The sequence below is a fragment of the Bufo bufo genome, chromosome 6, assembly GCF_905171765.1.
Source record: "Bufo bufo chromosome 6, aBufBuf1.1, whole genome shotgun sequence".
NCBI lineage: Eukaryota > Metazoa > Chordata > Amphibia > Anura > Bufonidae > Bufo > Bufo bufo.
The window spans coordinates 156,807,382-156,820,789 of NC_053394.1; the positions used below are offsets into that span (position 1 = coordinate 156,807,382).

The window sequence follows — 13,408 nt, forward strand, 5'->3', positions numbered from 1 at the left end:
ATAATAAATCTAAAACCCTTGAACAAATAAGTTACATATCAAAAGTTCAAGATGGAAACTTTAATATCAGCAGTAAAATTAATAAAAAGGAGAGTGGTAATGGCCTCAATTCGATTTGAGGGATGCTTATTACCATATCCCGATATGCAAAACATTATTAATTTGTATGTCTCCCTTTTGGAATTTCCTCAGCGCTAAGAGTGTTCACCAAGATCATGACTGAGGCGGTAGCAGCTCTAAGACTAGAAGCAATCAGTGTCATCCCGTATCTGGACAATCTTTTAGTGATAGCGGACGACAAGAATCTATTACAAAACCATTTACAGAAAGTTCTAAACCACCTCCAATCGTTGGGGTGGATCATCAATTGGGAGAAATCAAATCTTTCCCCAAACAGCCGGAAAACTTTTCTGGGGATATCTTTGGATTCCGTTTCTCAGAGATCATACCTGCTTTCTCTCAAAATAGAGAAATTGAAAGACCAGATAAGAAGATTCAAAAAGAGAAGGTTCTGCTCTATCAGGACAGCAATGAAGATTCTAGGAAGTCTCTCATCGTGTATCCCAGCAGTTGCTTGGGCTCAATTCTATTTAAGACCCCTTCAGAAACTCATTCTATCCAGGTGGAACAGGTCACAAATAACCCTAGACAAACTTTTTTTTTAGATGGAAATGTAAAAAACTCCCTAAAGTGGTGGCTCATAGACAGCAATCTAAAGAAGGGAATATACTGGAACCAGGAACGTAATCTTGTAATCACAACGGACACCAGTCTTCAGGGTTGGGGGGGCTGTAGTTCAGCAGGAAACCTACCAGAGCAAATGGCCACTACTCATAAGACAACAATCCTCAAACTTCAGAGAACTACAAGCAATTTCGGAAGCTCTGAAGAAGACATCACATTTGTCAAAAGACAGTCATGTTCTAATTTATTCGGACAATTTAACAGCAGTATCCTTCATTCAGCATCAGGGATGGACGAGACACCGTCCACTTCAAAATCTAGCAAACAAGATATTTTCTTGGGCAGAACAAAATATAATCTCGATCTTGGCAGTCCACCTAACCTGAGCCATCATGTTCTGGACCCGGGGGAGTAGACATTATGCCCAGAAGCATTTCAGCTGATAATAAGAAAGTGGGACAAACCATAAATAGATCTTTTCGCCAAATAGATACAGGGAGTGCAGAATTATTAGGCAAGTTGTATTTTTGAGGATTAATTTTATTATTGAACAACAACCATGTTCTCAATGAACCCAAAAAACTCATTAATATCAAAGCTGAATATTTTTGGAAGTAGTTTTTAGTTTGTTTTTAGTTTTAGCTATTTTAGGGGGATATCTGTGTGTGCAGGTGACTATTACTGTGCATAATTATTAGGCAACTTAACAAAAAACAAATATATACCCATTTCAATTATTTATTTTTACCAGTGAAACCAATATAACATCTCAACATTCACAAATATACATTTCTGACATTCAAAAACAAAACAAAAACAAATTAGTGACCAATATAGCCACCTTTCTTTGCAAGGACACTCAAAAGCCTGCCATCCATGGATTTTGTCAGTGTTTTGATCTGTTCACCATCAACATTGCGTGCAGCAGCAACCACAGCCTCCCAGACACTGTTCAGAGAGGTGTACTGTTTTCCCTCCTTGTAAATCTCACATTTGATGATGGACCACAGGTTCTTAATAGGGTTCAGATCAGGTGAACAAGGAGGCCATGTCATTAGATTTTCTTCTTTTATACCCTTTCTTGCCAGCCACGCTGTGGAGTACTTGGACGCGTGTGATGGAGCATTGTCCTGCATGAAAATCATGTTTTTCTAGAAGGATGCAGACTTCTTCCTGTACCACTGCTTGAAGAAGGTGTCTTCCAGAAACTGGCAGTAGGACTGGGAGTTGAGCTTGACTCCATCCTCAACCCGAAAAGGCCCCACAAGCTCATCTTTGATGATACCAGCCCAAACCAGTACTCCACCTCCACCTTGCTGGCGTCTGAGTCGGACTGGAGCTCTCTGCCCTTTACCAATCCAGCCACGGGCCCATCCATCTGGCCCATCAAGACTCACTCTCATTTCATCAGTCCATAAAACCTTAGAAAAATCAGTCTTGAGATATTTCTTGGCCCAGTCTTGACGTTTCAGCTTGTGTGTCTTGTTCAGTGGTGGTCGTCTTTCAGCCTTTCTTACCTTGGCCATGTCTCTGAGTATTGCACACCTTGTGCTTTTGGGCACTCCAGTGATGTTGCAGCTCTGAAATATGGCCAAACTGGTGGCAAGTGGCATCTTGGCAGCTGCACGCTTGACTTTTCTCAGTTCATGGGCAGTTATTTTGCGCCTTGGTTTTTCCACACGCTTCTTGCGACCCTGTTGACTATTTTGAATAAAACGCTTGATTGTTCGATGATCACGCTTCAGAAGCTTTGCAATTTTAAGAGTGCTGCATCCCTCTGCAAGATATCTCACTATTTTTGACTTTTCTGAGCCTGTCAAGTCCTTCTTTTGACCCATTTTGCCAAAGGAAAGGAAGTTGCCTAATAATTATGCACACCTGATATAGGGTGTTGATGTCATTAGACCACACCCCTTCTCATTACAGAGATGCACATCACCTAATATGCTTAATTGGTAGTAGGCTTTCGAGCCTATACAGCTTGGAGTAAGACAACATGCATAAAGAGGATGATGTGGTCAAAATACTCATTTGCCTAATAATTCTGCACGCAGTGTAATTTTTTCTCCCTCAACCAAAGAGATCTCCCAGCTGTGGTGGATGCCTTCAATCAGGACTAGTTTACGCATTCCTGCCCATTCCTTTAATTCCCAAGGTCCTTTAGAAATTTCAAAGAGAAAAATGTACCTTGATTTTGGTAGCTCCCTTCTGGCCCAAGAGGAGCTGGCTTGCACTGCTAAAATCACTCAGCATAAAAGCTCCCCTTCTACTACTTCTGAGATCGGATCTGTTGTATCAAGGGCCCATTCTCCACCGAATTTAAAAATCCTAAAGATGTCGGCCTGGATTCTAAAAAATCCATCCTCTTAAAATTGGGGTTATCTAATAAAGTGGTTTTCACCCTACTCCTCAGCAGGAAACAAAATACAAACAAAGCGTATTTTAAAGTTTGGAGAAAATTCGCCTCTTGGTATGGGGATTCGTTTGACCAATTAAAACCTAACATATCAACGATATTAGATTTTCTTAAGGACGGATTAGACCTAAGGGTTTACGTTTCAGCATTAGGGGCTTTATATAATACTAGTCTGGCAGAGTTTCCCTGGATAGCCAGATTCCTGAAAGCAGCAGACAGGCTTAGACCAACAATCAGAAATATAGTAGTCCCTTGGAACCTTAACACAGTCTTGTCAGGATTAACTTCCGGCTCCTTTGAACCATTAGAATCTATTTCCATAAAATGGCTCACCTTAAAAACCATATTTTTGGTAGCTATAACATCAGCGAGACGAGTCTGTGAACTCCAGGCCTTGTCTATTCAAGATCCTTTCCTCAGTATTTTTCAGGACAAACTAGTGTTTAAGTTAGATCCCAGTTTTTTACCAAAAGTTGTTTCTACTTTTCATAGATCACAGAATATAGTAATTCCCTCATTTTGTGCCAACCCCAAAAAGGAGCAAGAAGCTAGATTTCATACCTTGGATGTCAGACGAGCAGTATTAAGGTATCTAGAAATGACAAAGAATTGGAAAATTGACAAGAACCTTTTTGTCCAATTTTGCGGGCCAAATAAAGGTAGAAGAGCGGCGAAAAGTTCCATTTCCCGCTGGATAAAAACAGCTATCTTGGAAGCCTATAAATTGGAAGGGAAGGAAGCCCCTTCTTTTCTTAGAGCACACTCTACAAGAGGCATGGCCGCTTCTTGGGCAGAGAGATCATCGGCCTCTCTACAACAGATTTGTAGGGTGGCAACCTGGAAAACAGCACATACTTTTACCAAGCATTACAAGCTAGACATTTTTTCCAGCGAAGACATGGCCTTTGGACGGAAAGTCCTTTGTGCTATTGTCCCCCCCTAATATATTCTTAGTTTTTTCTCAGGATGTGGTGTCATGGAGACGACTAGGGAAATGAGCATTACACTCACTGGTAATCCGGTTTCCTGGAAGTCTCCATGACACCTCATACTTCCCACCCACGTTTCTTTTTTAGTACACAGATTATATTTTTGCTTTCTTGAATCTAAGTCACTTATTATCCCTTTATCCTGGTTTCGCTGGAAATACACTGGTGATGGAGGGGAAGGGGTGGATTTAAACCTCTCTGTGTTTTTCTTGCCCTATCAGAGGAAGTCTGTCATTTCAGGAAGCAGGAGCGTTACTAAGTGACGTCAGTCACGCGCCGGCCGGTCCGCTCGCTGCCGTTCGCTGCAGTGCATTCATCGTGACAGTGAGTACAGAGGCTGGACCTGTTATCAATAGGAGAGAGATTGTTTCACACACTAGTAAAATACTTTACACACAAAGCCAGTTATGTGCGCGGGGCCCCTTCATATATAATCGCGGCATTTTCGGGTTGGCCAAATCGCCATATCGCATTTGCCGATTATCGCGATTCGATTATTTTTTCGATTTATCATGCAGCCCTAGTTAAAACACAACATACACACCCCTCACCCTAAATAAAGGTTTACACAATTCACACGTCACACCCCAATAAAATAAAAATGGCCCGTCCATACCAACGAGTATACTCAGCTGAAGAGGCATATGCGTATTTTGCCTCTGATATGGAGTCTTTCAGTGAGGGAGAAGAGGATGCTACTTTCCTCTACCCCCTCATCATCTTCATCATCTGATGAGGGACCCTCTAGAAGGCACCACAGAACAACAGCTGAAGCAGCCCCCAGAGTGAGCCCATATGGACCCCACCCCCTGACATTATCAGACCCAAATTCCTGAGTTTGTGGGCAGCTCAGGAATTCAGATAGATTGTGCGGGCTTCACTGAAATTGTTTTAAAAAAAAATTCTCTGAAGATTTTATAAATTTGATGGTTACCCAAACAAATTTATATGCCTAGCAATTCACTGCCCAGAACCCCACAACGTCATATGCTAGACCCCTAGGTTGGACCCCAGTAAATGCAGCAGAGATGATGACCGTTTGGAGGCTCTTGCTGCATATGGGCATTGTTAAAAAACCAAAGATTACTCAGTATTGGAGTGTGGATGTCTTGTACCACACTCTAATTTACAGTAATGCCATGGCCCGTAATCGATTCCAATCAATACTGAAGTTTTTGCATTACAACGATAATACACAGTGCCCACCCTAGAATGACCCCGCATTTGACCGTCTGTTCAAAATTAGGTCCATCCTTGACCACTTCAACGCAACATTCTCAGAAGTGTACACCCAGAACAAAATGTCTGTGTAGATGAGTCCCTTACATAACTTTTCAAAGGGAGGGAAAGATTCCGCCAGTAACTGCCCAGCAAGTGGGCAAGGTATGGCATAAAAATGTATAAAATCTGTGAGAGTAGCTCTGGGTAGACTCACAAGTTTCGGGTTTATGAAGGGAAGGACACCCGGATAGAACCCACAGAATGCGCACCCCCCCGGTCCTAGGAGTTAGTGGAAAGATAGTGTGGGACTTACTGCACCCACTGCTGGATAAGGGTTACCATCTCTACTTGGATAATTACTACACGAGTCTACCACTGTTCCAGTCCCTAAGTTTCAGAGGTACTGTGGCGTGCGGCACAGTACACAAAAATCATTGTTGAAAATTTAAAATTGCTTCTAAACTTCTAAGCCTTCTAACGTCCTAAAAGAATGAAATGACATTTACAAAATGATGCCAACATAAAGTAGAAATATGGGGAATGATGACTGATAACTATTTTATGAGGCATTACTATCCGTCTTAAAAGTTGAGAAATTCAAATTTAGTAAAATTGTGAATTTTTCAAATTTTTTGTTAAAGAGGACCTTTCATCTGGCAAAAAATTATGAACTAAGTGTCATGATCTGTACAGCGGCACCCAGGGATCTCACTGCACTTACTATTATCCCTGGGCGCCGCTCCGTTCTCCTGCTATGCCCTCCGGTATGTTCGGTCATTTGGTTATAGTAGGCGGAGACTTAGGGGACTTGGTTATAGTAGGAGGAGACTGCCCTTGTTCTCCTGGGCATCTCCTTCTCCTAGGAAAAAAAACTCCCAGGCTGTGAGCTATGCGCTGCGATTGGCCTGCGCTACAGCCTGGGAGAAGAAGACGCCCAGGAGAACAAGGGCAGTCTCCTCCTACTATAACCAAGTGACCAAACATACAGGAGGGCATAGCAGGAGAACGGAGCGGCGCCCAGGGATAATAGTAAGTGCAGTGAGATCCCTGGGCGCCGCTGTACAGATCCTGACACTTAGTTCACAATTTTTTGCCAGATGACAGGTCCTCTCTAATTTTGGATTTTTTATATATTGACTCAAATTTACTACTGTCATGAAGTACAATGTGTCACGAGAGAACAATCTCAGAATGGCTTGGATAAGTAAAAGTGTTCCAAAGTTATTACCACATAAAGTGACAAGTCAGAGTCACAAAAATCAGCCTGGGATTTAAGGTGAAAAGTGGCTCTGCCCATGGTGCACCTAAAATTTCATTAGCAGAACGATAAAAAGAAGCATTTCTCTGGATTAGAAGATTGGATTTTCACAGGCAAGGCAAGTGTATGCTTCAGGCAACAACTCCACATGCTGGTATGCTTTAAAATAGATTTGGATGTGTCAGACAGGATCAATACACTATAAAAGTAATAAAATGTTTTTTATAAAGTGACTCAATTTTTTATGTGAATAATTCTATATATAAGACGTGGATTCAGATTTTACCATGTTTATGATACTTCTGATGGGAAAGAAGGTCGGATTTTCTTGTAAAACATCTCCTACATACAAAACATGAGAATGGCTTCTCCCCTGTATGAATTCTCTGATGCTTTCCAAGATCGGACTTCTGTACAAATCCCTTTCCGCACTCTATACATACAAAGGGCCTCTCTCCAGTGTGAATTCTCTGATGAGTGACGAGAGTTGACTTCTGCGCAAAACACTTTCCACAATCAGGACACGAGAATGGCTTCTCTCCTGTGTGGATTCTCTGATGTTTAAAAAGTTCCGATTTCATTGCAAAGGTGTTTCCGCACTCCAAGCATAGGAATGGCTTCTCCCCCTTGTGAATTCGTTCATGTCGAACATGTTCCGATTTGTGGGTAAACCGCTTCCCGCAGTGAGAACATAAAAATGGCTTCTCCCCCGTGTGAATTCTCTGATGCTTAATAAGCTCTGCCTTCCTTGCAAAATTTTTACCACACTCTAAACATGGAAACGGCTTCTCTCCCGTGTGAGTTTTCTGGTGTTCAGCAAGATTTGACTTTTGGGTAAAATATTTCCCGCACTCGGTGCATGAAAATGGCTTCTCCCCAGTGTGAATTCTCTTGTGTCGCACAAGTTCAGACTTGTGGGGAAAGTTTTTTCCGCAGTCAGTGCATGAAAATGGAATCTTTTTCATGTGAATTTTTTGATGTCGCAGCAGAAGGGTTTTGGTTTCTAAACGTTTTGAACATTTACAGCATGTATATAGACTGTCCTGCTTTAGACCTGCACTTTCAGTACATGGCTTATCAGGACAGTGTCCCCTGGGACCAGGGAGATCAGACAACAGATGACAGACTGGGGATATATTGGGACACATGGGGTTTTCTCCTGGACAATCTTGTGTTAAATTATAACCTTCTCTTTCACAATGAGGAGACACAGTTAAATGTTCACTTGAGAGGTCCCGCAGACCTAAATAAAATAAAAAAATAAAAGAAATTGAACATGAACAATTAAATCACTCAATTAGTGCTCACTGGCATATGTACCTCATAGATTGCCATGTTCCTGACATACCACTATGTCACGGAGACTTTAGACAAGGCAGAGGCAGCAGCTGTCCTCATGTGTTCAACTGAGGGAACATAGCAATGATATTTGCTTCTGCTGTAACTTTCAGGACAAGAAAAACTTTTCATACCTCCATTTAAATAATTAGATGCCACAGTCAGTAGTAACCACAGCATCTAAAGAACTTGACAAAGGGAGGGGACTGCCAGTTTAGTTATACTTACCCCCCCCCCCCCCCCAAAAAAAAAACACAAAAAAAAAATATAACCCAGCAAATAAAATTACATCAACATAAAATAAACTTAGTCCTGAAGGCCCAAAACTGGTCATACCTTAAGCAGTTAATAAAATGATCAGAATATTTTAAACGTATTACATTAATAAGAGGTGTAACATGAAAAATTTAAAGAAACATAAACTTTAAAATGAAAACAGATCAGGCTTCCCAATATGGTTTAGAGAAAATCCAATATCTCCAGAGTCCAGATTGAAAGGACATTCTCCCAAAGAACAAGAATTTTTAAGAAATTGTCTCATGAGAGACAATAACATTCTGGATGGGGTTGTCTCTCATGAGATCAGTTGATCGCTCCTGGTCCAGCTCATGACAAACAAGCTCCAGAGCAAGCTGCAGTCACCCAGACCTTTCCCATGCATCATGCTCTGGAGGGGAACATCGTATTAGGGTGGGTTTTCATTCTCATTATGGAATTCCGTTATAACACAGTTATAACGGAATAACGGTTCCATTATATATGATGGAAAAAATAGCCTCGTCGACAGGACTATTTTTTTCATCATGTATAAAGGAACAAAACGGAACCGTTATTTGTGGCCATAGACATGTATTAGGACGGAGCAAAACGGAATGCCTCTTAAAGGCTTCAGTTTTGCATTCCGTCCTAAACTTCCGTTATAGCTTTGTTATAACGGAAGCCTATAACAGAATTCCATAATGCAAATGCGAACTTGCCCTTACATGAGTCAGCCCGACTCTCTGTTCTAACTTATAGAGGGAGTCCCAAGTGAAATACCATTCTTTGATCTCCATATGTCCTAATAAGGCACATGGAAAGGGGTTTTCTTCACAGGACAACCCATTCAATGAACTAAAAATGCTAAATCCCCCAGGAAAATACAATGGCAAAACAGCCAAAAATGTTGGTGTTTGTTTTTGATTGCATGGTCTTCTATAAACACGTCACTGGATTATAATATCCCCAAATGGCTAGTTTTGTGTGAAATGATATGTGGAGCTTATTGCAGACAACAATTTCCTGAGAATTCTATACAGAGGAAAACCTCTTGGTCTCTACTGTCATAATGACAACTTCCAAAAGATCTAATGAGCAATGATTCTTATAGGTACAGCTCCAGGAACATGTACAAATTGTAACCGTCAAATCTAGTAACTGCAATAGATAGACTACATTTAATGGGAAAATAGAGGCAAGAACTTCTGGACTGAAATTTTGGGCTTGACGCACGATGAAAGCAGTAAGTGCAGATAATGGTCTTCCCCAGGACCACTTCCTCATTCACATTTTTAACCACATGATTTAGGAAATCTGACACCAGCGACCTCCCTATCCAACATTTACATAGACATATAGCTGTAGTTCACCTGATTAAAATACTGTATTTCTTTTGTTGATCTGAGGCTCAATTCACGATTTGTGAGACTTTTTCTGAATGTGCGAATTTGGCCTTTGGAGCATTGAGGACATTACCGTTGCTCTTGTTGCACCCAAGCATCACTCATTTCTGTGGCCAGCCCCTCCTACGCTGCTTTGATTAAAAAGGCCAGGCAGTGGCAAAGCAGCCAGGGAGGGGCTGACCGCAAAAAGAGTTTGGGTGCAACAAGATCAACGTTGATGCCCTCATTGCATCAAAGGCTTACCGTATTTTTTGCCCCATAAGATGCATTTTTTCCCCTCAAAAGCAGGGTAAAAATGGCCCTGCGTCTTATGGAGTGAATACAAATGAGCTCTTCCATTATGAAAGCGCTCATTAGTACCAGAGCTGGTGAAGGCTCTGTACTCACCGCTTCCTAGTCCTCAGCTGTCGGCTGTGCTGTGGCTGCGCACAGCGTGAGGGTGCTCTGTGACCTCACGCTGTGCGTGTCGGTTCACAGTACAGCCGACGGCAGGAAGAGCAGGAGGAGCACTGGAGGAGAGGAGAGGTAAGTGTTTTTGTTTTGTGTGTTCTGTGGCTGATGAGAGGCTTGGGGGCTGAAATATGGCTATGGGGCTGATATGGGGGTTGAAATATGGCAATAGGGGCCATTATGAGGGCTGAAATATGGCAATGGTGGCTGATATGGGGGCTGATGAGAAGCATTTGTGGGCTCATGAGAGGCACGGGGCTATTATCTGAGGTCTTATTGGGGGTCATTCACATTGGTGTCTGAGCTGAGGTCTTATTGGGGTCTTATTAACATTGGGGGTCTAATTGGGGCTGTCATCTAAAGTCTGATTAACATTGGAGGTCTGACTGGTGGTCTGACCTTGGGTCTAATGAAAAATATTTTTTTCTTATTGTCCTCCTCTAAAACCTGCATCTTATGGGCAGAAAAATAAGGTATTTTGTATATTAAGAAAAAGTATCACAACTCAGGAACGGATCCGTGGATCAACAAAAGAAAGCATTTTGATCAGGAGAACCACAGCTAAGTATATATGCAAACAGCTGGATAGAGCAGTCACTGGTGACAGATTCCCTTTAAAGTGTAGCATAATGAATTGAAGCAGTGACAGAATGGGGTGTAAAGTGGCTTTGTGTACCATGTATTTAGATCTTAAAACAAACCTGTGCTGAAATCTGGTTCTTCCTCCTTAACTTGTCTATCATTCCTGCTGTATATCTCCTCCTCTTCTTCTTCTTCTTCATCTATAACTTCAACTTTTATATCAATCAGATCTTCACACTAAACAGAGGAAAAAAAAAAAAGATAAGAACACCTTTGGTTTCAAATCTGAAAAAAATCTTCCCTTAAAGGGGTTATCCAAAACTAAATGCCCCCCCATATTCCGGGCCCCTCACAATGAATATACTTACCTGGCTCCCTGAGCCTCTCCTGGTCCCCACACCGCTGCTTCTTCCCATGCATGGATGAAAACATCTGGTGTCGGAGAAGGGGGGCGCAAGCAGCCAATGGCAGGCGGTTACGGAGACGAGCCTCCCTAGCGTCTCCCGCGATGCTAGGGAGGTTTGTCCCCGTCCCCCACTGGCTGCTCCCACTGACACCGGATGTTTTCATCCACGCACTGGGAGAAACAGCAGCGGCAGTGCGGGGACCAGGAGCGGCTCAGGGAGCCAGGTAAGTATATTCATTGTGAGGGGCCCGGAATATGGGGGGGCATTTTATAGTCTTGGATAACCCTTTTACGATCACACAGTTTAGAATGATTTTACCTGATGATCCGGTGGTACACTGAGATCGTCTGAAGAATCCTGTGAATACAGAGGACTGGGACATCTTTCTGGAGTATTTCTGGTACTGGATCCATCTGTAGAAAACGCACATAATGGTTGAATACATTTGCAGTATTCCAGTGCAGGGGGTATCTGCGAATAGTTGGTAATGTTATGTTACTTAATGTAATGTACACCCAGCATGGCCTGGTATGGTTGGAAGGGACAGGGTTAACCACCCTGTTCCACCCCTCTCAGGAAAGACAGGAGATAGTCCTACTTCCTGACTAGATAAAGGGAGAGCAGATGAGTTTGTGAGGAGAGAGGAAGCAAGTCCATATGCTCCTTATCCTCAGAGACTAACTGATCGCTGTGAAAGTTACTGCTTGTGCCACAGCAAGAGAGAGAGAAGAAAATAAGAACTTAAAATTTCTATGGCCAAGCATAAGAGTCAGCAAAATAACCTGTGACTACAGCTATTCAGACTTTGCTGCTTGTGAGGGTCTACAGTTAAAAGGGACTGTCTCACTTCAGCAAATAGCATTTATCATGTACACAAAGTTAATACAAGGCACTTACTGATGTATTGTGATTGTCCATATTGCCTCCTCTGCTGGATATATTAAATTTTCCATCACATAATACACTGCTTGTTTCCTGGGGTTATGACCACCCTGCAATCTGGCAGTGGTGGTCATGCTTGCACACTATAGGAAAAGGTGCTGGCCTATGCGCACTCCCACAGTCCCAGCCATCAGAGAGAGCCTTTTCCTATAGTGTGTAAGCACGGCCACCACTGCTGGATTACAGGGTGGTTGTATCCCCTGCATACAGGCAGTGTATAATGTGATGGAAAAATAAATCAAGCCAGCAAATGAGGCAATATGGACAATCACAATACATTGGTAAGTGCCTTGTATTAACTTTGTCTACATGATAAATGCTTTTTGCTGAAGGGGGACAACCCCTTTAAGGCATCTATCACACTAAAACATGTCCTCGCCAGACATGCCTCTAAAGACCTGTATCCCGCAGTGGATCCTACAGCCATAATTGCCAGATTACAGCCACCAACCTGAGATTCTAGTGAGAGAGACTTTAGCGAAATAGCATACCAAGAGTGCCATTATTTACCACTTTGCCATCCTCCATACCTCCCTATATGGGGAATGAATTTGCACTGTGTACAGTTGAGACTGTGTTTTGCTATAACTGGATGTACAACTCCTAATTTACACTCCGTAAAAAATAAAAAAAATATTAAAAACACAGAGGCTGTGACTCCAAGTGTAACAAGATCTGGGGATCATGGTGCTCCTCACCTTTGACGCAATATTCTGTACAAGCCTTTAGGACTACCTTAAACACCTTATCTCACTGTATGCTTACTGCTGATACTCAGGGATAATTAATGGATATCTACATACTGCAATAGGCATCTTTCTTGTAATCTGTACCTTACTATGTCGCAACTCATATTACGTTGTAATATTCTGTCAGAGATGTGAAACATAACTATTGTATACGTTTTATTTGATTTGTTCAATAAAATGAGTAAAAAATAAGAAACCTTTATGCTTCTCTAACTCTGGCCTGCTTTCCTGACTTTTGTACCATACACTGGCCATTGCACTCTACACGCCCCAGCCTTGCACCCATCCAAACACCTAACATCACAGACAACCCAAATACCATCAGGTAGGAGCCCCAGAATCAGGGTGTGCCCCGAGGGAGGAAAAGGTGCCCTTTTCTTATGCTGCACTGTCCCTAGGGAGTAACGGTGAGAGGACAGCCACTGTGATAGACTGTGTGATAACAGGAGCCACTACTACTCCCATCCTCCAATCTGGCTACTGTATATGTGATGATCATATGACAGGTGTATCTAGGTGATGCACAAAAATTTTTCCTTCATTACCAACAATTAAATTCTCTTCTTACCTGGTGATGCGACAGGCTGATGGTCCTCTATCATGACATCCTTGTAGAGATCTTCATGCCCATCTAAATTTTCCCACTCCTGCATGGAGAGATAGCTAGTGACATCCTGACACCTTGGAGTAAGGCTAGTTTCACACCTCTGG

General features: G+C 42.3%; 1 protein-coding gene across 1 annotated transcript in view; it reads right to left on the reverse strand.

The window, feature by feature from the left end:
- Positions 1 to 6,601: 6,601 nt before the first annotated feature.
- LOC121005398 (zinc finger protein OZF-like) overlaps positions 6,602 to 13,408 on the reverse strand; it is a 45,979-nt gene continuing 39,172 nt past the window's right edge. Inside the window, exons 4-7 of the mRNA XM_040438134.1 lie at positions 13,266 to 13,371; positions 11,325 to 11,419; positions 10,719 to 10,836; positions 6,602 to 7,811 (exon numbers count right to left, since the gene is read on the reverse strand). Of these exons, the coding sequence (XP_040294068.1) occupies positions 6,844 to 7,811; positions 10,719 to 10,836; positions 11,325 to 11,419; positions 13,266 to 13,371 (1,287 nt within the window). The 3' untranslated portion in view covers positions 6,602 to 6,843. The remainder of the gene's footprint in view (positions 7,812 to 10,718; positions 10,837 to 11,324; positions 11,420 to 13,265; positions 13,372 to 13,408) is intronic.